This window comes from Eleutherodactylus coqui, chromosome 6 (genome assembly GCF_035609145.1).
Source record: "Eleutherodactylus coqui strain aEleCoq1 chromosome 6, aEleCoq1.hap1, whole genome shotgun sequence".
Lineage (NCBI taxonomy): Eukaryota > Metazoa > Chordata > Amphibia > Anura > Eleutherodactylidae > Eleutherodactylus > Eleutherodactylus coqui.
The window spans coordinates 14,429,557-14,454,407 of record NC_089842.1 but is presented as its reverse complement, the minus strand read 5'-3'; the positions used below and the strand labels follow the sequence as shown (position 1 = coordinate 14,454,407).

The 24,851-nt window shown below is 47.9% G+C and overlaps 1 protein-coding gene across 4 annotated transcripts in view; it reads right to left on the bottom strand.

Annotated features, from left to right (window-relative positions):
- The window catches only part of CROCC (ciliary rootlet coiled-coil, rootletin), a 47,005-nt gene that overhangs the window by 21,238 nt on the left and 916 nt on the right, over positions 1 to 24,851 (bottom strand). For 2 of the 4 annotated variants that reach the window (XM_066606330.1, XM_066606331.1), the window contains exons 1-11: positions 18,456 to 18,556; positions 17,753 to 17,894; positions 16,268 to 16,416; positions 5,664 to 5,855; positions 5,432 to 5,515; positions 4,967 to 5,064; positions 4,511 to 4,676; positions 1,309 to 1,415; positions 968 to 1,195; positions 766 to 850; positions 255 to 359 (exon numbers count right to left, since the gene is read on the bottom strand). In XM_066606330.1, coding sequence (XP_066462427.1) covers positions 255 to 359; positions 766 to 850; positions 968 to 1,195; positions 1,309 to 1,415; positions 4,511 to 4,676; positions 4,967 to 5,064; positions 5,432 to 5,515; positions 5,664 to 5,855; positions 16,268 to 16,416; positions 17,753 to 17,894; positions 18,456 to 18,524 — 1,425 coding nt within the window. In that variant the 5' untranslated portion in view covers positions 18,525 to 18,556. Of the gene's footprint in view, positions 1 to 254; positions 360 to 765; positions 851 to 967; positions 1,196 to 1,308; positions 1,416 to 4,510; positions 4,677 to 4,966; positions 5,065 to 5,431; positions 5,516 to 5,663; positions 5,856 to 16,267; positions 16,417 to 17,752; positions 17,895 to 18,455; positions 18,557 to 20,798; positions 20,927 to 24,851 lie in introns of those variants that run through there. The other 2 variants (XM_066606334.1, XM_066606333.1) reach the window with 2 other exon arrangements.

The window sequence follows — 24,851 nt, the reverse complement described above, 5'->3', positions numbered from 1 at the left end:
GTTCTTGGGTGGCTGGTGATCGCGGATTCCGCAATCCAAATCCAGTCGTGTGCAGCCGGCCTTAGTCTGCGTGGGCTCTGTTAACAGCTGCAGATCTATGCAGAAAATAAAAAAAAAAAAATGAATAAAAAGTAGGACCGAGCCCGGGCGGCTCAGGACAAATAAGTGCACGTTACAAACATTCATACTATGGCTGCATGTGCTTCCCAGTAATGGACCCTCCGTTAGTACAGACACCTCTACACATCTCAGACCTGTGTGAGCTCCCGCAGAGTTTCCTGGAGAATCTCCCTCTCTGACTTAAGAGTTTCCACCTCTTCTCCTACGAGCGTCACCCGCTCCTCCATCCAACTCTTCTCCTGCAAGAGTCAAAGAACCGCAATCACATCCCGCTCCTCACACTCTTGAACCTCGGAATAAGTAGTCGTTCACCTCTTCACAGCCACAATGCAGTGTGGGGCCAGGGATTGTCTATGGACATTATATCTCCTACCATACACAATAAAGCATGCTCTGTATAGATACTGAACCAGCAGGGAGATGTGGGATCCTGCAGGCTGAACGCCAACAGGAAACAAGCAGATTGTGAATGCAGCTTTGGATGTGAGTGGAGAATAAGAACTGATATAACTTAAGTAAAAGAGCGCATTAACATATATTCTCGAGATTGTGTTAAGTTTTATATGTAAAGTTTGATAATGGGTCTCGGATTTAAACCCTTTCTTCCCATCCTTCTCCTCTCATGGACCCCTGTGGCTTCAGTACCTGCTCTTGCAGTTGTCTGATCTGCAGATCCCTGTTCATGTTCTCGTTCTGCAGACGCTCAATCACCTTACTCATCTCCGCTGCCCTGTAATGTAAATAGAGATGAGCGTCAGATAGGCAGGCTTATACCAGGACTGCTGAGAGCCCCAGGCGGGCACTGAAGTGAGACCCCGTACCCAGAAGTACTATGCCCATTATTTACCTTGTGCTGAGCTCCGCTTTCTCTGCGTCGTACGCCGCTTGTAATTGGATCATTTCTCGCACTTTGTCTTTTAACTGCTCATCCAGCTGAGCGAGTTGTAACGCTTGTCTCTCCACCACCACTACGCCGCTGTTCTCGGCCAGGCGAAGGGAACTGCTCACATTTAGACAGGAGGCATGCAGCGAGCGGCAGGACTGCGACAACTCCTTCTGCATCATTGAGAGGTCCCTGCACAGACAAGGGGGTCACACTATATGACTCTCATAACCGAGAGCTGCAGATCACAGAATAAATGGAAAAAGAGTTCCTCCACTTCAGACACCGGCCCACCGGACACCTACCTCTCCGTCATTGTCTTCATCTCACTGAAATGTCTCCGGAAGCCGACCACCTGCCTCCACAGTGACAACAGGCGACTGTGCTCATTGCTGAAGTAGGCATTAAAGGACTATAGGGGACGACAAAGGGGAAAAAGAAAGATCAGACAAAGTCTTATGAACTTGGTATTATAGGTAGAAGCGCTATAACACAGGGGAGGTGTAGATCATGGGTTCTTATATGGACACTACTGCTCATTAATTTCAATATATAACACCCAATTTGCCATAAATGAACAGAAGCAGCTCCTGAGGTTAGTGATGAACGTGAATTGATGTTTTCTACTCAGGTCTAGTGTTTTCTAATGAACTGAGGCTCCATTTCGTTACATTTTTCTCTTATCAAGGAATCCCCGCTTAGCAGTGATCACAGCAGTGCAAACGCCGGGCGCTCAGCAAGTCAAGTGATCTAAAGTTTCAGCTCAGATTGCAGCAAATCCCAAAGATGATTTTAGCTCATAAGTTGTGCATCTCAAACACATCTGTCCCGCTGATAACAAAGGAGTGTAACAGGATTGCAGTCAGGACTCAGCGGTGGCTAATGGTCCTTTTAGACAGCAGATTCTGTCTAATCAGGAAAATGCATCATTGGCTCGTTCAAACAAGAATCATTCAGTCCCTGTATAAGCGGATAGAGAGACTGAACGATCGCTGTTTAAACTGAACGATAAGCGAATGAGCCGGCGATTATGTTTATGCCTGCAGAAAACGAATGACGAATAAAAAGCTACAATTCTCATTCGTCGTTCGGTCGTTGGCTCGCATTTACACTGAACGATTATTGTTAACTTTTGCTCGTTTGAACGATTTTATGAACAATACTAGTTACGTCTTCTGTTCTTCAGGCCTCTTGTTGTTCTTTTGACTGAACATACGTTTGCACAGACAGGAGGTATGTTTTGATGTTTTGGGTCGTTATCTTGCTGTAGTGTGCATCCATGACTAGAAGGGATGCCATGGCGCACCAGGATGTGGTGGTAGCACTTGGGAGTCTATGATTCCTTCAATTCTTAGTAAGTAACTGTAACACCTCTGAAACATCCCCAGACCATAACGAAACCTCCTCCATGCTTGACTGTGGATGGAATGCAAGCAGGAAATACATGTTCACCGGTCCAACAAACTTTAGCGTCTTTGACTTAAACACTTCAAACTTCAATTCACCTGTGAGAAGAGCCTTCATCTACTGACTAGTGGTCTAGCGCCCGTGCTTCTTAGCCCACAATAGCCTCTTCTTTTTATTAATGGGCTTAAGAAACAGTTTTTGGGCTGCAACACATCCCTTCAATCAACTGGCTACAAGGTGACATTTGACGGTTGACAGACTTTTCTTCTTCCGTCCCATTTGGAACACACTGATAAATTTGTCAATGATAGAAGTAATCCAACAGCAGGAATATTCATAGAAACCAGGAGTTTATTTCATCACGTGGAAAACCAGCAAAAGATAATATGGAGACAAGTTCAGTCGATGCGTTTCAGATGAAGCATCCTTAAGGTCTATTTAGATGGGACGAATGTCGGGCAAACGATGCCCGACACTTGTCCCCGTGCTGCTGCACGGGAGCTAGTATCGTTGCTGCACAGCGGGTCGGCTGCAGGAGATTTCTCTCCTTGCGCTCCCCCGCCCCTCTCCATTGACATAACATAGCGGCCGTTCAGTACTATACAGCTGCTATTTACACTGAGCGATCAGTGATCTGCTCCTCGTCCATCGTTTATGCTGCATAAACGATGGACGATGAGCAGATTGCTGATCGTTCAGTGTAAATAGCAGCCGTTCAGTATTGAACGACCACAATGTTAAGTCAATGGAGAGGGATGGGGGAGCATGAGTAGAGAAATCTCCTGCAGCCGACCCGCTGTGAAGCAACAATACTCGCTCCTGTGAGTATCGGGCATCGTTTGCCCGACATTCGTCCCGTCTAAACGAGCCTTTAGTCATAACATGATACACAATGTATTCTCACACTATTTATCACATGGAAGAGATCACATGATCTAAATCAGACCAATGCATAATTACACTAAATCAGACCGCATGCTGTGTTCTCCATGGGAGGAGATTAAATTGTATTCGCTCTGCAGCCAGAGAGAGAAAACAGACCACAGGCTGCTGTCTCCACAGGAGCTAGAGATTACATTAAGCCCCGAATTTCTCAAAAAGACTATGGCAGATCACTTTTCGACTGATAACACCTTCCTTCGATCATTTAAGAATTCACTTTAAGGCCCATTTACATGCAAAGATAATCTTTCAAAGGATTGAAAGATTAACAATCGATTTGCATAAAATACTAAAGCCCCATTTACACTCCCCGCTCTCCCCCGCTCCTCTCCATTCAGGATCATCACTCATCGTTCAGTGTAAACAGCAGCCATTTAGTACTGAACAGCCGCTGTGATTTCAGCGGTGAGGGCGCAGAGTGAAATCTCCTCCAGACGCCTCGCTGCGAGCCAACGATACTTGCTCCTCTGCAACAGCACAAGAGTGAGTACATGCGGGGACAAGTGTCGGGCACCGTTTGCCCGACATTTGTCCCATGTAAATGGTGCTTAATGGGCACTAATGCCTATTAGTACTTTATTACCTTCATTTGCGTACAAATGAACCTCCAGGAGCTGTTGCAGAACTCAGCAGGTGGTCTGAGCTCTGCAATTAGCTCTATTGCTAAGCCATGGCCTGCTAAGAGAATACAATGTAATCTCTAGCTCCCATGGAAATAACAGCCTGTGGACTGTTTACTCTCATGGGCTGCAGAGAGAATACAATGTAATCTCTAGCTCCCATGGAAATAACAGCCTGCGGTCTGTTTACTCTCATGGGCTGCAGAGAGAATACAATGTAATCTCCTGCTTTCGTGGAGAACACAGCATTAAGCTCACCTAAAAATTATTGTCCGGACGAAAAGTGCTGGATGGTATCATTTACACACAAAGATTATAGTTCAAAAGCCATTGTTTTAACGACCTTTGAGGGATAAGTGTTGCGTGTAAATGGGCCTTTACACGTTTAATGATGTCTGCAAGTGTTGAAAGTGTTTAAAACAGCAGGAGGAATCATTTCTATGAAAAACACATGGATTGTATTCATGTATTTAAATTAATGAGCATTAGTGTAGCTCTATTTCTATATCCTATAATACAGGCCATGCACCGCACTTACCTCCTCCTCGCGCCTCCACTCACTCTCTCTCTGCTCCAGCTCATCGCGGGCTTTAGTCCAGTCAGCTGTTAACTTGCGCAGATCCTCACTCAGTGCCTGGTTGGCAGAGTTGGCCTGGTCCAGTTGCTCTCTTAGCATGACATTCACCTGGGTCAGGCTGGCACTTCTATGCGTGCAATAAAAGGAGGCAACAGTTTAAAAGAAAAAGCATCACGATGACATCACAAAAATAATCATGATGCAAGAGACTATAATCCTGAAATTCTGCCTTCTCTATATGTGCTGTGCAGATATTGCTCCCTGATATCAGCCTCATGCTCTATGTCCCCCCTCCCTTGGTATTTTCAGTTCAGAATCTTCAACCAGATTCCTAATTGGTAATTATAATTAATGGTATAAAAAAAAAGCTTAATTTGACTATTTGGTTGATTGGTCTTGGTTGCAGGAGCCTCCTACCTCTGTTGTTCCTCCTCCAATCGGATTAGAGCATTCTCTAGTTCATTGCTGGTCTCCTCCTCCTGTCGCAGTCGCGAGTCCGTTAGCTCCAGGCGGCTCTATGTAGAAACGGTGGAAGTCGTGATATAAATAACATCTATTACTCCGCATCATATGAAGATTGGATGGATGGTTCTAATGTGGAGCTGCAGTGTTACAACTCACCGTCTCTTGTATAAAGACAACCACAGCAACTTTCTTTCCACTTTTAAGATCTCAGCTTGCTGTGAACTGGAATCAATTACATCCAGTTTATGGGTTACAATGGATTACTTGGGGCAAGAATTTTCCTATTCGTTGACAGCAAGCAGAGATCTTGGATTGGGATACAAAGTTTTTTTTAAATCTTTCCTATCTACAATAATGCCTTTTTATTTACACAGATCGGATCTGATGTCTTTCTTTCATCCATTAGCAGAGACTCACGCTGAGACGTTCCTGCTCGAGTTCTGTGGAACGTTCCAGAAGTTGCTGCTCCACCTCTCCGCACCGCTTCTTGTACTGCAGGACCTGCCAGAAGAATGAGAGGAGATCATAATAGGAGACAACTTCCTGTAAAACAGATGAACATGACTGAGAGATCAGTAGCGGGTATGGTGATGAGACCATTCTTCATACCAGGAGCTGCATTTACCGTTCCCCGCAGTCGCTCACTTACCTTGGCCTGAAGCTTCTGTACGAGCTGCGCCTGCCGCTGTTGTCCCTCCTGATAGGCATGCAGCTTGCGCTTGTACGCGGCCTGCTCCTCCTCCAGCCGCCGCCGCAGCTCCACATTCTGCTGTGCCAGGCTCCGCGTCTCCAGGGAATCTCTCTCCCGCTCTCCGGTCTCCAGCCGCAGGGTCTGCTCAAGCTGCCGAGACCAAGAGGAGACACTAAATTATCTGATATATAATAGACGAGGAATTATAAGATCTAGGTATACAACAACATGGCTAACAACGCATCAACCAGTCACTGGATAATGGCAGAGTCCTTGGTCTCACGATGGCCAATGCTAATATGTGAATGATGGTTTCCCGGTTTTATGTAAATCATCTAATGGAACATTCTCCAACTTTCTGTGATTCAATTCTTCATTTCCAAAATCTCTACAAGCAGTCAATGAATTGCTGTCCTGTTTACATCCTGAGGCTGCAGTTTGTTACAATGTATCAGTGTAAATAAGAGCTGCCAGCCTGCAGTCAGGACAGAGATGTGTTCCCTATGGTTATTCCATCACATGATCCTCATCCCAGCTGCAGACTGGCGGAGAGGGATCATGTGATATATCATGTGACTCCTCATTTACAAGCCCCACTGTTGAAGATTGAGGGTGCTTCACGGATGTAATCGTACCCCCAGTATAGTTCTGTTAGTTGATGGAAAGTCTGTCATTGTCATTCCAGCCGCCTACACACCTGGCTTTGCTTGCTGCACTCTACCGCGTATGCAGCCGGTCTTCTTGGCTCCTCCCACTGCCAGCACAGGGGCTGGGCCAGCTTGTACAACAACAAACAGAGGCAAAGTCAGCTGAAGCAAGCGATACGACATACACAGCACATGTATGTTAATAAGTAGGGACTAAACCCGCCTGTGATGACCCCCGAAAATGTAATGACAAGGTACACACATCCGCATTCGTGACAGAATCCAGACCCCTTCGGCGCAGGCAATCTTCTAGCTGCAGTAGACAGAAAAATGTAATGCATCTGCACCCCAATATTAGAAAACCCAAGTGCTCCCCAAAGTCCTGCCTCTCCCTGCACTTGCCCTGCCGCCTGGCCTCTCCCTGCACTTGCCCTGCCGCCTGGCCTCTCCCTGCACCTGCCCTGCCGCCTGGCCTCTCCCTGCACCTGCCCTGCCGCCTGGCCTCTCCCTGCACCTGCCCTGCCGCCTGGCCTCTCCCTGCACCTGCCCTGCCGCCTGGCCTCTCCCTGCACCTGCCCTGCCGCCTGGCCTCTCCCTGCACCTGCCCTGCCGCCTGGCCTCTCCCTGCACCTGCCCTGCCGCCTGGCCTCTCCCTGCACCTGCCCTGCCGCCTGGCCTCTTCCTGCATCTGCCCTGCCGCCTGGCCTCTTCCTGCATCTGCCCTGCCGCCTGGCCTCTTCCTGCACCTGCCCTGCCGCCTGGCCTCTTCCTGCACCTGCCCTGCCGCCTGGCCTCTTCCTGCACCTGCCCTGCCGCCTGGCCTCTTCCTGCACCTGCCCTGCCGCCTGGCCTCTTCCTGCATCTGCCCTGCCGCCTGGCCTCTTCCTGCACCTGCCCTGCCGCCTGGCCTCTTCCTGCACCTGCCCTGCCGCCTGGCCTCTTCCTGCACCTGCCCTGCCGCCTGGCCTCTCCTTGCAGTGTCCATCTTTCCCATTCACCTGTCTCCTGTGTCCCATACTCCATTATCTAGCCGTCTCCTCACAGTGTCCGCATCTTCCCAATCTGGATAATACAGAATGTGAGGAGACGCTGAGACTTCTTAACCCTTCATTGTAAACAGGCACTTTACATACATAATGGGGAGCAGTCTGGCTCTACAGCAGTTAATGTGACACCCCAGTATACAACCCGCAGAATGCCGTCTACTGTGAGGCATCACCCCTCGGCTACACGGCTCTCACCCCATCAGGATACTTGCCCGATCGACTCTCCTTCTGACAAAGGCCCCAGCCTCCTCCTCTTCCTCCTCCATTCTTACATCTAAATGGAAGCCAGCAACAAGGAGACTAGCGAGCCCCACAGCACCGTCTTCTAATCCCTCATCCTAATTACACCCCCAGCACCTGCAGCGCACACCCCCATCCTAATTACACCCCTCCACCCCATTCACTTTCAGCACGGACAGATGGAGATAATGAGATTGTCAGCAAGGGAAACATGAAATCCCCTCCTGGTATCTGAGCGCGCTACCCTACTATTCAGATGGACGGTGATATAATGTACAGCGGCCGCAGTGCCGGACAGCGCCACAGTAATTCAAGGCACAGCAAGAGTAAACACAAATAGCAAGTCCATAGAACAGGAAACAGAATAGAGCATACCCCCGAGGCACAGGGTCTACAGAACCGGACATAACCCAAGCCACAAGGACACAGAACAGAGCATACCCCCGAGGTCTACAGAACTGGACATAACCCCCAATATATTAGGTTCACAGAAGTGAATATAACCCAAGGACACAGAACAGAGCATACCCCTGAGGCACGAGGTCTACTAATCTGGACATAACCCAAGCCGCAAGGACACAGAACAGAGCATACCCCCGAGGCACGAGGTCTACAAAACTGGACATAACCCAAGCCGCAAGGACACAGAACAGAGCATTATGCCGAGCCACGAGGTCTACAAAACCGGACATAACCCAAGCCGCAAGGACACAGAACAGAGCATACCCCCGAGGTCTACAGAACTGGACATAACCCCCAATATATTAGGTTCACAGAAGTGAATATAAGCCAAGGACACAGAACAGAGCATACCCCCGAGGCACGAGGTCTACAAAACTGGACATAACCCAAGACCCAAGGACACAGAACAGAGCATACCCCCGAGGCACGAGGTCTACAGAAATGTACCTTCAATGTGCCTGAGTATATATCACAATAATGCCAGCGTCTATGACAATGAAACGGTCAGATCTGTGCACATATATGAAATCATTCTCGTTACTGCACGCATGCTATAATAATGTATAGGACAGACCCAGTACGCTACATGGCACCGAACGCTTCATCATTACAACTTTCTAATAGACTTTAGTTGTAAACAAAATGTTCCCATTCACTGACATCAATGAGATCTCGAGCTGCAACTAAAAAACTGAGGCTGAAATTCTATCTGGACCAAGCCTGCTCACACAGCTGTGGGGTTGTTACAACGTATCAGTGTACATGAGAGCTATTGGTCTGGGGTCTGGACAGGTTCCGCTCACAAAGCACGATGTATGTACGTCCGCGATGATACCGCCATATTGTACGCCGTTTTCAGACCATATTGCCTGTTCTGCAGCCTTGTCTTCTGTCATTCTCTGAAACACATGCAGCTCTGAATAGACGACATTTACCAATTTCCAGGCAACTGTCACCAGAGCGACCATTAACTTGGCATATCCCATCGGCCACTGCTGGACAACAGCCACAGAGGATGCAGGTGTCACTCATAGTGGTGGGAGTTGTAGTGTCAATCAAGAGTGACAACTGCAAGCTCTGCAGCCGAGGGGTCACAGTCCCGTTCTTGTATAATACACCCAGCGCCCCTACTGTAAATGTATACGATACCTCTACAAAGGTCACCAGCTCCTTGGTAATACAGCAGGGGGCACATTATGCTTCATAACACACACCAGCTGCTGCAGAACCTCTCAATACCAGGAAGGAGGAGCTATGTCAGTCACTATCTATTGATTAAGGGTGGACTAACGTGCTCCACTGTCTGCTCAGGCGAGGATTATATCTTTATAATGGATGATTACCGATGTCATCACTACACAAACTGAGAGGATGGCTCTGAGGGTATAAAGCACCAACGTAAGGGGGGCTTGATCAGCAGTGGGGATCACCATGGAAAGGTTGTGACATTCACTGCTGGGGGCCTGGCCAGTCCGGTGGGAACGGATGATGGGACAATGAGGTTTATGAATGCACCATTGAGAGCCATGCACTGGACAGAGCGACCATGGGCAAGTCTCAGCCTGCCGGACGTCCCTCAGTGCCCGCTGCCTGCCCGGACAAGAGACAAGCCCAGAGAAAGGACAAATTAGAGTAGAGTATCTGCAAACTACCCCCTAGAGCAGGAGATGAACCACACAGAGTCACAGATTACCAGTGAATACCTCATACCAGCTGAACATATATAGTATCATTATATACAGGAGATACCCAGGTTATACCAGCATGCTCCATATCACTACATACAGGAGATGTATAACTTATACCAACTGTACACATATAATTAAATACAGGAGATACCCAGGTTATACCAGCATGCTCCATGTCACTATATACATTGAGATGTATAACTTATACCAGCTGTGTGTGTGTGTATATATATATATATATATATATATATATATATATATATATATATATATACATACACACACATACATACATACATATACACACACACACACACACACACACATACTTACACGAGATACCCAGGTTATACCAGCATGCCCCATGTCATTATATACATTGAGATGTATAACTTATACCAGCATATATATATATATATATATATATATATATATATATATATATATATATATATATATATATATATATATATATATATATATATATATATATATTTGTGAGAAGGTGACCGGCAAAGTGCTGGAGGGCATATATATTTCGCCTAGGATGCTCTCCTATGAGGCTTTGGGGAGCACTTGGCCAGGTACGTGCCACCGAGCAGCCTGGGCTCGGTGGAGGAAGCCGGCAGTATGGTGTCAGTAGCATTAAGTTACTGACACGGTGTAGTAAGTAAGTGGCTCCAAGCCGCATAATCCGGGCCGGCTTTTCCTGGAGTGACCAAAGTGAAGGGTGGGATGGTCACTCCCACGTACCAGGTGGGGCTGGTACCAGGCCATATAAAGCCTGGGCCTGCAGGGCCTAGGGAAAAAGCGTCTGGCTGAGAGCCAGAGAGAGCATCTGGCTGAGAGCCAGAGAGAGCATCTGGCTGAGAGCCAGAGAGAGCATCTGGCTGAGAGCCAGAGAGAGCATCTGGCTGAGAGCCAGAGAGAGGGCTCTGTGGAGCAGGAGCCCGGCTAGCCCAGCATGTGGGCTGAGAGAGCTGAGACCTTTGCAGGTCTGAGAGTCCTGGCTGGCTGTGTGCAGGAGCCATTTGTTTACCAGTACGTAGACAGGGAAACTACGTGTATAGTAAGTGCTCAGACGAGCAGGATTTACGTTATGTTTGCCTGATGTTAAGGCCTGTATTTTGCTTTTGTTTGCTGGGAAATAAACCCAGGCAAAGCCTGGACTAAAGACTTTATCCTATGTGTCACTGTCTCTGACTGCTTATGCCCAGGTTGCTACCGATCCTAAACGCTAATCCCTCACAATATATATATATACACACACACATACATACACGAGATACCCAGGTTATACCCGCATGCTCCATATCACTATATATATATATATATATATTACTGCATTATTACTGTGAAATGAAAGCTGATATGTGGCTGCTTGCTGTGGGCGCCCAACTATGTCAACTTCTTTCCTCCGCATTGGTTTTAGGCTGCAGTCACAGATGTGCTATCTGTTCGATATGTTGGGGAACGTCACAGGTTTGTGTTCCGTCTATGATGTAAAATAGGCATAGGGTTCCCTAAATTCTGTATTTATGTAGGAAGTGTTGTCAGAATTAATAGCCATGCTTCCTACATAAATAGCGGGTTTTAACCCCATGTATGCTTATGTATTTGTTTATTTGAATTACTGTGTCATTCTCCTTGGCTAAAAATAACCCTCACATGCTGGGAGGATTGTTACTATTCTGGGAAATACGCAGAATACTTTTGGTTTTACATAAAAACTTGATTTAAACAATAGAACATTTTCTGATGACACATCCCTTTAAATGGCCTTGGCTCCAGGCTGATACACTGTAGCAAACTATCAGAGGTTTGTTGTAGCTTACAGAGGATTGCCTTGACTAATTACAATCTTACGAAGATCCTGAGAATGGTGAAAAAATTAAACGAAGGGTATATATGAAGGTGATCTGATAAGTGGTATCCCCTCCATAGAAGGTTATAGCACTAGGACTTGCCTTAAAGGGGTCGTCTGGCCGATTACATTTTTTTAAAAAGAAAGGCTGAAATGCCCTAAAACCCTAAAATAATTGGATGATTTTGGGAACGATAATCATTCTGTTTTAACGTACCTTAAGTCATACCCCCCCCCCACCACCACCACCACCACCACCACCACCGATTCGCCAACACTCCTGTTCTAATTACAGAAGGTCACCCTGCAGCCAGCGATTGGCTACAGCAGTCACATGTCCATGTCACGAGGAACCAACAAGTAGAGACCAGTGGGAACTTCGGGAAGTGTCAGAACAGGAGCGTTATTGGATAAGTAAGGCGACTATGACTTATATTATGATTTGACACCATTCTGAACCAGGGTGCTTCCCTCAGCCCCAAGCACTTGCTGCAGTTCCCCTGCATATTCCAACAACATGCAATCCCTTTACAAGCTGGTAATACCACTTTAACCCCTTAAGGACGCAGCTCTTTTTTTCCTATACGCTTTCAAAAAGATCATAACTTTCTTATTTGTCCATCAATATCTGAGCGCTCATTTATTGCAGAACGACTTGTGTTTTTCAATAGTACTATTTAACGTACTGAAAAACTTTAAAAAAGAAGGTCTAAGTGGAGTGAAATGGAAAAAAATGAAATTCTGCCATCTTCGCGGGTGGGGTCTTTTGGGGTACATACGGTGGCAAAAATGACATAACTTTATTCAATGGATCAGTTCGATTTTGACAATATCAACTTTATGCAATTTTTTATGTACTACATTTAAAAAAATCTAATATCTTTGGAAAAACATAAAATTATTTTTGCCACCTTCTTCTGACAGCCATAACTTTATTTTTCCGTCAATCTAGTTGTGCGGGGGCTCATTTTGTGTGAGACGTCCTGTAGTTTCTAATTGTACCATTGTGGCGTACATACGACTTTTCGATCGCTTTTTAGTAAAAATTTTTCTTAAAGACAGGGTGACCAAGGGGAGCAGGAAGTGAAATAGAAGAGCAGTGATCCCACAGATTTTATGGAAGTCAAGCCGATGCTCCCACGTCCTCCAGTCTGTTCACGAAGACGTCCTGTCCGCTGTGCTGGACAATCAGTTGACAGATGGGGACCTCGGGCGACGGATCCCGATCCATCAACTACTGATTACCTTGAAAAAAGCCCAGATTACCCCTTTAACCTCTTAAGGATACGGACCTTTTTTTCCCATTTTCGATTTTTCCACCACCCTTTTAAAAAGTCATAACTGTTTTTTTTATCCATCGACATCGATAGTTGATGATTTTTGTTTGCGGGCCGAGTTGTATTTTTCAATGATACATATAATCTAGAGATGAGCGAGCACCAAAATGCTCGGGTGCTCGTTACTCGAGTCGAACTTTCAGTGATGCTCGAGAGTTTGTTTCGAGTAACGAACTCCATTGAAGTCAATGGGTGACTCGAGCATTTTTGTATATCGCCGATGCTCGCTAAGGTTTTCATTTGTGAAAATCTGCAAAACACAAGAAAGTGATGGAAACGACATAGAAACGAATAGGGCAGGCGAGGAGCTACATTTTGGGCTGTATCTCAAGTTCCCAGGTCCCACTATTAAGCCACAATAGCGGCAAGAGTGAGACCCCCCCCCCCCCCCACTGTCAGCGTAAAGATCGTTCTCCTCTGCCACAGCTGTAACAGCTGTGGCAGAGAAGAACGATGTTAGCCCATTAAATTCAATGGAGCCGGCAATACAGCCGACTCCATTGAAAGCAATGGGCTGCCGGCGATCGCGGGATGAATTGTCGGGAAGGGGTTAAATATATAAGCCCTTCCCTGCAATTCATCCAGAAATGTGTAAAAATGAAAAATATATATATACTTACCTGGTCCCGGCAGACGGAGTTCAGCGCGGCAGGCTGCAGTTCTCCTGAACTGCTCTGAACAGCTGTGATTAGTATTCAGCAGCCGGGGATTTAAAATCCCCGCCTGCTGAATGAGATGCCTCTGATTGGTCACAGCCTGACCAATCAGAGGCATCCCTCACTCACACCCATTCATGAATTCATGAATGGGTGAGTGAGGGCTGCCTCTGATTGGCTCAGGGGCAGCTCTCAGCTGTCCCTGCGCTAAGCCAATCAGAGGCAGCCCTCACTCACCCATTCATGAATTCATGAATGGGTGTGAGTGAGGGATGCCTCTGATTGGTCAGGCTGTGACCAATCAGAGGCATCTCATTCAGCAGACGGGGATTTTAAATCCCCGGCTGCTGAATACTACTCACAGCTGTTCAGAGCAGTTCAGGAGAACTGCAGCCTGCCGCGCTGAACTCCGTCTGCTGGGACCCGGTAAGTATATATATATATTTTTTATTTTTACACATTTCTGGATGAATTGCAGGGAAGGGCTTATATATTTAACCCCTTCCCGACAATTCATCCCGCGATCGCCGGCAGCCCATTGCTTTCAATGGAGTCGGCTGTATTGCCGGCTCCATTGAATTCAATGGGCTAACATCGTTCTGCCGGGACCAGGTGAGTATATATATATTTTTTATTTTTACACATTTCTAGATGCCGGCAGCCCATTGCTTTCAATAGAGCCGGCTGTATTGCCGGCTCCATTGAATTCAATGGTCAGTGCTCGTTTAATCGAGACGAGTACCGCGTGGTGCTCGTCTCGAGTAACGAGCATCTCGAGCACCCTAATACTCGAACGAGCATCAAGCTCGGACGAGTATGCTCGCTCATCTCTAATATAATCTACTGAAAAACTTTTTAAAAATTCTAAGTGGGGTGAAATGGAAAAAAAACCCCAAAATTCTGCCATCCTTGGGTGCGTCTTTTTGCTACGGCGTACACACTGCAACAAAAATAACATGATAACTTTATTCTATGGGTCGGTACAATTACTACGATACCAAATATATATTTATATACTACTTTTATTTTTTTCAAAGATATTTAATTTTTTTTTAAATATTTTCTGCCGCCATCTTCTGACAGCCATAACTTTTTTCTTTTTCCATCGCTGTCGTGTGAGGGCTATTTTTTTGCAGGATGTCCTCTGGTTTCTATTCGTACCATTTTTGAATACATACGATTTTTTGATTGCTTTTTATTGCACCTTATCTTGGAGACAGGGTGACCCCAAAAAAAAAAAAAAAGCGCAATTTTGGCGCTTTTTTTTTCTGATGTTCACCGTGCGGGGTAAATAATGAGTTATTTTGCTAGATCAGACTTTTATGGACGCAGCAATACCTAATATGTATTTTTTTTTATTATTTTGATTTTTATTATAAATATGGCAAAAGTTTTTCAAAAAACTTTTATTACCTTTTATTTTTTTTAATGATTAGTAAAACTTTTTTAAACTTATTTTGACTTTTCCATAGGGGACATAAGTCACTGGGGCAGAGAAGTCTGAAAATTAACGGAAAGACCTTCACATAAAATACTGGAAGGCAGTTTCAATTTCCAGCTAAGATGTTTAGCTCGAGACAGAACAAATACTTCACCAATACTTGGAGGTCACAAATGCAATCTGCTCCTCTGATGAGTAAAAACTGTAATAAACCCAACTGTTGGTCAAGTATTGGTTCTGTCTCGAGTTAATCACCTTCCACCAGTTAAGAGATTTGTAGCAGAGATGTGGCAGCATAAGTGGTGAAATTTCAATAAAACAAAATTTTATTCTTCCATGATCTTAAAAAAAAACAAAAAAACTATGTTTTCGGCCTCAAGCAGCCTTTTTCACAGAAGAATAAAATTTTGTTTTATTAAAATTTCACCACTCATCCTGCCACATCTCTGCTACAAATCTCTTGACTATTGTTTGTTTGTTTTTTAGTTCAAGCCTGTCGAGTGGCTTTGCATCTTATTCCACCTCGCCTAAAAGGGAACTGCTTGAGTGCTGAGGATCTCCACTTACTATATCAAGCTTCCACCAGTTAAGTCATTGGATATTACGGTTTGTGCACTTGTATGTTTATGTGTTGTCAGTTTCGTAGCCACCAATTTTAATCTCATTAAATCATTTAAATCTCTTTAGTCATCTTTAGAAGCCATAGTGGTTATAAATGTGCAATGCTTTGATCGCTCCTGCAGTATGATGTAATTCCATAGGGTTACATCATATCACGATTTGATAGGCACTCTACAATGGCAGCTCTGGGGCTCTTCAGAAAGCCCCTGGCTGCCAGAACAACCCGAGATTTCATCGTGAGGAGTCGTATGGGACCCCTGTACATCAGTCGGGGCATTTAAATGCCACTGTCAGAATTGACGTCAGCATTTAAAAGGTTAACAGCTCCGATAAGTGGTGCGGCTTATTGGAGCTGTTGCGAGCGGATGTCGGCTTTAAGAAACAGCTGGTACCCACGTTGTATGGAGCGGGATCGCCCCGCGATCTCCCTCTATACACACCCTGAATATGCAGGATGTAACTATACATCCTGCAGCGTTATTAAAGAAATAAAATTTCAGCCACAGTATCGAGCAGAAAACATTTAGATCTGATATTATGGCTGCAGAATTCAATCTTACCCTCTCACTTATTGCATTGTACTTAATGGCTAACTCATCTCTCTCTGCCCGACTCTGCGCCAGGAGATCCTCCACCCGCGACAGCTCTTGTTGTAGGATGCGGTTTTCCTCTTGTAGAGAGAGAAGTGACGACATGTCTGCAGCGAGACCTGCGCAAGCCAAGAACACAGCGATAAGAGCGAATGCTAAGGATCACAACAGCATTAATATAGTGTCACACCTGTTACTTACAGCGTCATTGTTTAGTACTTGCTGTGTGGATTTAGGACTTTTACTTTCTTAAAGACTCAATTGCAATATATCGTGTGAAGAAGGAGAAAAATGCAATATGGACTTCATTGAGATGCCAATAAGTGTTATTAAAAGGGATTCCATATGTGGAGGACATATAGCAATGTTTCAAACTGTTGTCCTTTTATCTTGCTAGATAAACAGTAGAGGATAATTACATATAGTCATATATACTATTTCCTGAAATGTTTGATATACATGCCTGGTGGGCTCCTCTGGGGATTGGAATCCCCTTCATGGATAACGGATATGTGTAATCATCCTCTACTGTTCCTCTAGCTCCACAAGGGACAACTGAGTCCAAAACGTCGCTACATGTATTTAATATATGGAATCCCTCTTAATTTATATAAGATAAAGAATAACACTTAGGCTGCCTGTCCACAGGCGTAGCGATATTCCGTGACGAATCTCCGCTGCAGGAGCCACCGCCGGGGAGCAGGAGACAGCTAATGGTTCTTCGCACTGAGCCTATCTGACAGATAGGCTCACCGCGGAGAATCGTGGCAAATCGCAGCATGCTACGCTATGATTCTCCGCTCGTGGACAGGGGGGCTACGCTTTCCATAGCAACGCTATAGAAAGCGTTCACTGCGTTCCCCGCGGCCGGATTATCACCGCAGGGAACGCAATGAAAATTCGCCCGTGGACAGGAGCCTTATTGGCATTTTGAAGTTTGTGATGCGGGTTTCTACTTTTTAACACAACAGGTCAAAACGGCATTACCTTCACATAGGGCAGAACTATCTGAAGACTACTCTAGCTGTCAAACACCTACACTAACCAGTAATGTCCCGGCACCACCACACACCTCCCAGAAGTAGTGCTCTGCTTGAAGGACCACCCTACGTATTAGATGAGGTCTCTGGAACTGAGAACCAGTAGGGGTTTCAGCTCATGAAACCCGATAATCTTATCTCTGCTGGGTCTCAATGATGTATCAAGAGATAACTAACACTAGAGTTTCCAGCATGCACTGCAAGCAGTTGTATGTGGATGCTGGGAGTTGTAGTCTACATGTATGTGTCCAGTCCAGCATGTTTTCCTATATACATAGCAGTATATAATAAGATCTGATTCATATGCCCCTGAACCCCACAAATTCAAGGTGTCTTTGTGTCAGTCATCACTTCTGCGTAACAGTATGAGAAGGGAAGTAACCCCAAGACTCGGAGAGGGGTACAGGGTACTCACCAGGGCCGGGTGGTGGGCTCAGGTTCCTGGTAACGATCTTACGGATACGAGCTGGTAGACGGGTAGGCAGGGGGTCAGTAGGGTCTCCACGGAGAATGAGAGTCTTCTCTTCTGAGGATCCGAGCACCCGGGCAGACAGCGCCTACATGAGGGAGGAGAAATAAGAACTGTGACTGTGGATGAATGCTTTGAATGACGAGCTGCGGACAGTGTGGGGTTCCCTGTGTATTTCTAAGGACATTTATCTCTCATTTCCCGGCGGTTGGATAGGGGGATCTGAAGTGAACGTCCAGCCGGATCCCCTACAGTCCACACGGATATATCCAGTACACAGATGGCGCAGAGTGCTCTAACCTGTCCGGTACGCCTCCATCCTCAAGACTCCTCTGATACATTCTGTCTATAAATCAGAACATTTTGTGTGATTGGATCCGATCATTTTGGCGCCAGAGATGTAAAATCAACATGGCTGCTCAATCAGTCAGAAGAAAACTCCTCACATCTTATGCTCCAGTTTATAAGACAACTAATTCTGATTAGTACTACACTAAACCCCTGCACACTGCACCCCATTTACAGAAGAATGAACCCCCAAGTGGGCGTAACAGCACAGAAGTGAATCAGCCATACGGCTTGTCAGCAGAGCGGGCGGTGGGCACTATGTCCACCCACAATGTGGTCCTATAACTCAGGGGGCACCAACCTCTATCACAGCCTCCAGCCTCTGCTCAGTGGAGTCTCGAGTCTCCTCTTCCTCTACTGCTGCACTCATTGATGCCACAACTCCTAAGGTGCCTCCAAGGATGGAAGCTGCGGTCCTGCAGTGAAGTCCTAGTAAGGTGGCAGCAGGCGCCCATGGGCAGCACGGCTCGCTGCCCCCTGTGCACAGTGCAGCCACTCAGATTAGCAGTAAATCTGCTTAGGCCCTTCCTCGTTCATCCCCCGGATTGTCAGGCCGGCCCCTCCCAGAGCCCTCCACACCAAGACAATGGGCACAATGAATGGAGACATTGCAGGAGCTGGGGGGAATCATTGTTACCCCCAGAGACTGTAGCCATGGAAACTCCAAACATCTAGGGTCACGTGTGACTGTAGTGGGCAATACCGAGGGGGGTCAGGATTATAAAAGGAAGTCATCAGTCCTAACGCAAGTCAGTGAATTCACTTATCATCAGGGAGACTTTGTGCTGTCTTTATAAGGGAAGATCTGTTGCATCCACCCCAATCCTGTCCCCCCTCTTCCCGTATTCCGCACTCTTCCCGTACCCCCCACTCCTGTCCCCCCTCCTCCTGTACCCCCCATTCCTGACCCGCCTAACCTCCATCCATACTCTTCAATCCTGTCCCCCCTCTTCCCATATCCCCCACTCCTGACCCGCCTCCTCCTGTACCCCCCAATCCTGTCTCCCCTCCTCTTGTACCCCCACTCCTATGGCCTCCCAATCCTGCCCCCCCTTCTCCTGTATCCCCTATTCCTGTCCCCCTTCTCCTGTACCCCCCAAACCTATATCCCCCCCAATCCTGCCTCTCCTTATCCCATATCTCCCAATCCTGTCCCCCTCCTCTCGTACCCCCAATCCTGTATCCTCCCAATCCTGCCCCCTAATTCTCTATTCTCCCAATCCTGCCCCCCTCCTCTTGCAGATTTTACAGGGAGAACGGTGAATGCTGCAATCAAAGAATTAGCCGATGACAAAAACTAATTTTGAGCCTCAAATGATCGTCTTCAAGCGAAGGCGCAAATCCCAGCAGGAGAAGCGATCCACAGATGGAACAACCATCACCTAGCAGCCCATCTGTGGACTGCTATGGGGAGCCCCCTACTGCGGGTAGGTGGTACAACCATCACCCAGCAACCCATCTGTAGACTGCTATGGGGAGCCCCCTACTGCGGGTAGGTGGTACAACCATCACCCAGCAACCCATCTGTGGACTGCTACGGGGAGCCCCTTACTGCTTGAGGGTGGTACAACCATCACCCAGCAGCCCATCTGTGGACTGCTATGGGGAGCCCCCTACTGCTGGAAGGTGGTACAACCATCACCCAGCAGCCCATCTGTGGACTGCTATGGGGAGCCCCCTACTGCGGGTAGGTGGTACAACCATCACCCAGCAACCCATCTGTGGACTGCTATGGGGAGCCCCCTACTGCGGGTAGGTGGTACAACCATCACCCAGCAACCCATCTGTGGACTGCTACGGGGAGCCCCTTACTGCTTGAGGGTGGTACAACCATCACCCAGCAGCCCATCTGTAGACTGCTATGGGGAGCCCCCTACTGCTGGAAGGTGGTACAACCATCACCCAGCAGCCCCTCTGTAGACTGCTATGGGGAGCCCCCTACTGCTGGAAGGTGGTACAACAATCACCCAGCAGCCCCTCTGTAGACTGCTATGGGGAGCCCCGTACTGCTGGAAGGTGGTACAACCATCACCCAGCAGCCCCTCTGTAGACTGCTACGGGGAGCCCCCTACTGCTGGAGGGTGGAACAGCCAATTAAAAGGCATGAAGGGGAAGCAGATGTATTCATTAAATTGGAAATTTGGGGTACTCAGGGAGTTGGGGTTCAGCTCTACAATCCTATGGGATAGAGCCGGCACTCCTCATAGGTTGGGGTACCTGGAGCTGAGCGAGGGGGCTCTAGAGTAACAGTGTTTGGGGGAGCGCCGGGTGTCTTGGGGGGGGGGGGGGGGGGGGGCAATGATCTGACACTGATATTGGATCAGAGATCTGGGGGTCCTCATGTCATATCTGGGGTACGCAGCCTCTACTTACTGTAGTACAAAGGGGGGCCTTGAGGGGCTCAGATATTGTGGGGTGCAGAAGGGGAGCTCGATATTTAGGGGTGTAAGGGTTCAGGTATATTGGGATACACAAGGGGTATCAGATATTTCAGGGTACATGGAGCTGCTGAGGACTCGGATATTTCGGGGTGCATGGGGGGGGGGTGACATATCAGGGTACAGGAGCTGCTGAGGACTCATGTTGGGGTACCCAGGGCTCAGATATGTTGGGGTACCCGGGGGTCTGAGCCGCGGCTTCTCACCTTCCAGGCTCCGACATCTCCATCCCGCTGCCTGCAGTTCTCGCCCCGGACCGGCCGCCAGCCTCACATGCTGCCCGGCAGCGGCTCCAGGAAAGTCCGCGGCTTGGATGCGGCCCGCCCAGCCCGGCTGCACGGAGGAGGGTCGGCGGTGACGTGACAGAAGGGGGCGCCGTCCTAACTGTGCGCGGCTGAGCGCCATTCAGAATATGCGGCCAAATAGCGGATTTTTACCGCAATAACCCGTTGGATCGCGGCTGCGGTTGTGCGGCGATTTTGCTAAAAACCCTCAAGGCGCCGCGCGACAACCGCAGGGGAGCGTTCACGGCGCGCGACAACCGCAGGGGAGCGTTCACAGCGCGCGACAACCGCAGGGGAGCGTTCACGGCGCGCGACAACCGCAGGGGAGCGTTCACGGCGCGCGACAACCGCAGGGGAGCGTTCACGGCGCGCGACAACCGCAGGGGAGCGTTCACAGCGCGCGACAACCGCAGGGGAGCGCTCACGCCGCGCGACAACCGCAGGGGAGCGCTCACGCCGCGCGAAAACCGCAGGGGAGCGTTCACGCCGCGCGACAACCGCAGCCGAGCGTTCACGCCGCGTGACAACCGCAGGGGAGCGCTCACCCCGCGCGACAACCGCAGGGGAGCGCTCACCCCGCGCGACAACCGCAGGGGAGCGCTCACCCCGCGCAACAACCGCGGGGGAGCGCTCACCCCACGCGACAACCGCAGGGGAGCGCTCACGCCACGCGGTTTTGGGGCGTTACATAGTTATCTTCACCTGTAAGAACATCACGGCCATTTACCACGGCGCAAAACTGGTAAATCGCAGCTCCGGCGTAACGTCAGAGACAACATGGAACCCGCATCCTATTACTGCCCGTGGGAATGTACGCCGCACGGCCATTACAGAACTGTGGGAGAAAAAAAAGTGGCTCCCTACCACGGATTCTGCATGGCTGCCGACTGGCACATTGCAGGAGGGCTCCTTCACACTGGCGAGGAAAACCGCGCAACGAGTGAATAAGTGAAAAACACATGATTATGAAACCAATGATTTTCAGGGTTTTTATTCTCATTTGCAATGTTTTCACTTCTGCGACGCTGCGTGAAAAACAATCGCAGCATGTTGTTCCTTTTTGCGATATCGTCTATTGTTATCAGTGGGGCCAATGGCAGCAGCGCCGACTGCATTGAAAAGAATGGCAGGACATGGCGATCCCCCGGGACCCCCTGCAGGGATGCTTTCATGTGAAAACGCCTCGCATCCAGGGGGTTCAGAAGGACTGCGATATCAGGGCCCGATATCGCCCTCGCCAGCGTGCAGGAGCCCCAAAGAGGCCTTTCCCATGGGACGGCGTAGGCCTCACGATGCATCACAAGCCGCGGTAAACTCTGCAGACTGGCGGACGATTTTGTCACGGAATTGAAAATAGCTTAAAACCTGCCTGCAAGTCGGCATCAGCCCCCGCAGCCAGGGCGCCTGTACACGAGCGGAGGCGTATAAACGCTCGCAAAAGCATCGCGTGTCTGCACTGTGAATGGAGCGCTATCACATGTTCTACCTGCGCTGCTTGCTGTACGTTTTGCACAGTTGGGCCCGTTCACATCACGCGGCCCGCGCCGATTCCGCATGTGAATTTCCACTGCAGAATTTTCATTGCGTAAATGAATTTTAAATGCAGGAGATCGCGGATTCAATGGTTTTTCCGCACGGATGCACAACAGATCATTCGCACGGAAAAAAAGAATCGCTGAAGTAAAATGAAAGCTGCGCTGTGATTGGTTGCTATGGGCAACAGATTTTCTTGGACAGCTTTCAGAGCAGTGCGGTGCCGCGACCATATATTCCAGGACTGCATAAAGTGGCCATGCAGCGCAGCGGTATATCTTCTAATATATATATATTGGCGCACACAACGCAACGGTATATCACCAAGTTTTTTAATATTTTATGCACAGACCAAGTGCCCCCTGCAGGCAGAGTGCAGCCGCTCACTGTGAGCAGAGCAGTCAGCGCTGCCAGTTGGTCACCAGTCGGTAGTGATGGGCGGCTGTATTGGGTGCAGCACAAGGTGCCATTCTGTTATCTGATAAACAGCACCTGTAAACACAGGCGGGAACCATCACCATGGCAACCGCAAACACAAGGGGAACAGTGTCCCACCACCGTGTGACCTCACCCAGAGAGCACAGTGGCCACCAAGACCCTGAGAGTCAGCGTACCACTCAAAACAGCCTATTAAAAAAAAAAATGCGCAAAAAGCAGACATTTTCATACATGTGCAGCACTGTGTGCCCTCCATATTCCGCCCGTGTCCGTTTTTCTTTCCTCTGTACGTTCTCCATTTCTCACATCCGCATAAAAAACAAACTGAACCAAACCAAATTCTTGTTGGGTTTTTTGCATGTGTGCAACGTCCATTTTTTCCTCTCCTTGTTGACTGGAATCGCTAAACGGATCAGAGTAACGCACGCCATGAGTTTTTCACACAGTCCGTGTCTGCATGTAAAAACTCGGCAGTGTGTGCTGCACCCTGGGATAATATGGCTGCGTATGCTGGCTGTATATAGTCCGCTTAAGGGACTATACAGAAATGAATAAACCGCGCATGTGCGACTTTGCTGAATTTACACGAGGGAGCGCGATATATCCATCCAAGAAACCCGAGACCGATATCACGCTTCTAAACTTGTAATCCCCCTGCGATTATGATGTGTTTGACAAGAAAAACGCATTGCATCGCTGCATCCCGTAAAAAAAAAAAAGGTTGCATCGCGGTCGCAGGGAGAGCTCATCAGCATGCGAGGAAGAAGCAATTTTATTTTTTACAGCCATAGAAAAAATGAACGCCATCAACCAAAACAAATACAGGGCACGCTGCGACGTTTCTATCTTGCAACATTGCTACGAGAAAAACCACTCATGCAAAATCAGCCCTTGTAAATTCTGGTTAATTACAACACGCGGGCTCTGTGCGTCTCACAAGCGCGCAGAACTTGCCCGCTTTTATCACCCACGTAAACGTGGCCTTAGACTGCACTCTTGACCTTGACTCAGGAGGTTACAGTAAGGAGTCGTCAGCATCAGAGCTTGCAGCGGCTCAGACGCCACAGTGACCGGTCAGCGCACCCGCTAATCCTCCACTTACAGGAACAGAAGTGCTATATGCTCCCTATTAACCCTCCCTGCGCCACATCTAAGCAGCGCGACGACTGACAACCTTCAGCTAATTGTGTTCGCAAACAGAGCCGTTGTCTCTGTTCTCGGAAGGTTTAATGGCCTCCCACCCATGATCCTACTATTTGTCCTGGCACAGAATGAAAAGATCCTTAAATCCAGCGCCGCGTCCGTGCACAAGTCACCCTCAACTACAGACGGGTTGAACCAGAAGTCCCAGCAGCCATAGGTCATGTGAAGATTAAAGCTGCTGGGAGCATATGATAAACCTTCAGACAGGAGGACGAGTTCTCTGAGCGGCCGCCATGTTTCTTTACGCCAAGTCGCTCTGACAAGGTGCAACCTGAAAGAAATCAATGTAGTAAAACGCCGGAGGCTGCGCGAGCCAACATGGCGGCTACATCAAGAACTGCATGAATTCATCAATATGGCCCTGTTTACATCACAGTAAGGCCGGATTCACACCAGCATAAGCATATTTGTGCGGATTTTTGCAGAATAGGCATTGCCTATTTTTGCACGCATCAACGTATTTTACTGTATTTTGCTCATTCAAGTCGTGCTTAAAAAAAAAACATGCGCCGATGCGAACAGCCATTGAGATCGCCAATAGTTTCAAGAGTTCAAAATGCTCTCATCCTCCGCATAAATGCGCAGGAAAATACAGCATGCTGCGTTTTTTTTTTTTGCGTGACCGAACAATGGGTTTTATTTTTCGCATGCCTATATGTTCATGTGAATCTAGTCTAAGGCTACACTCACACCTGCCATTTTTTGGTGCATTTCTGAACTCTATCAAAAGAAAACTGCATTAAAACTCCAGTTTCTAAAAGATGGTTTTTTTTGCGGTTCAGAAACTCTTCTAAAACCGCC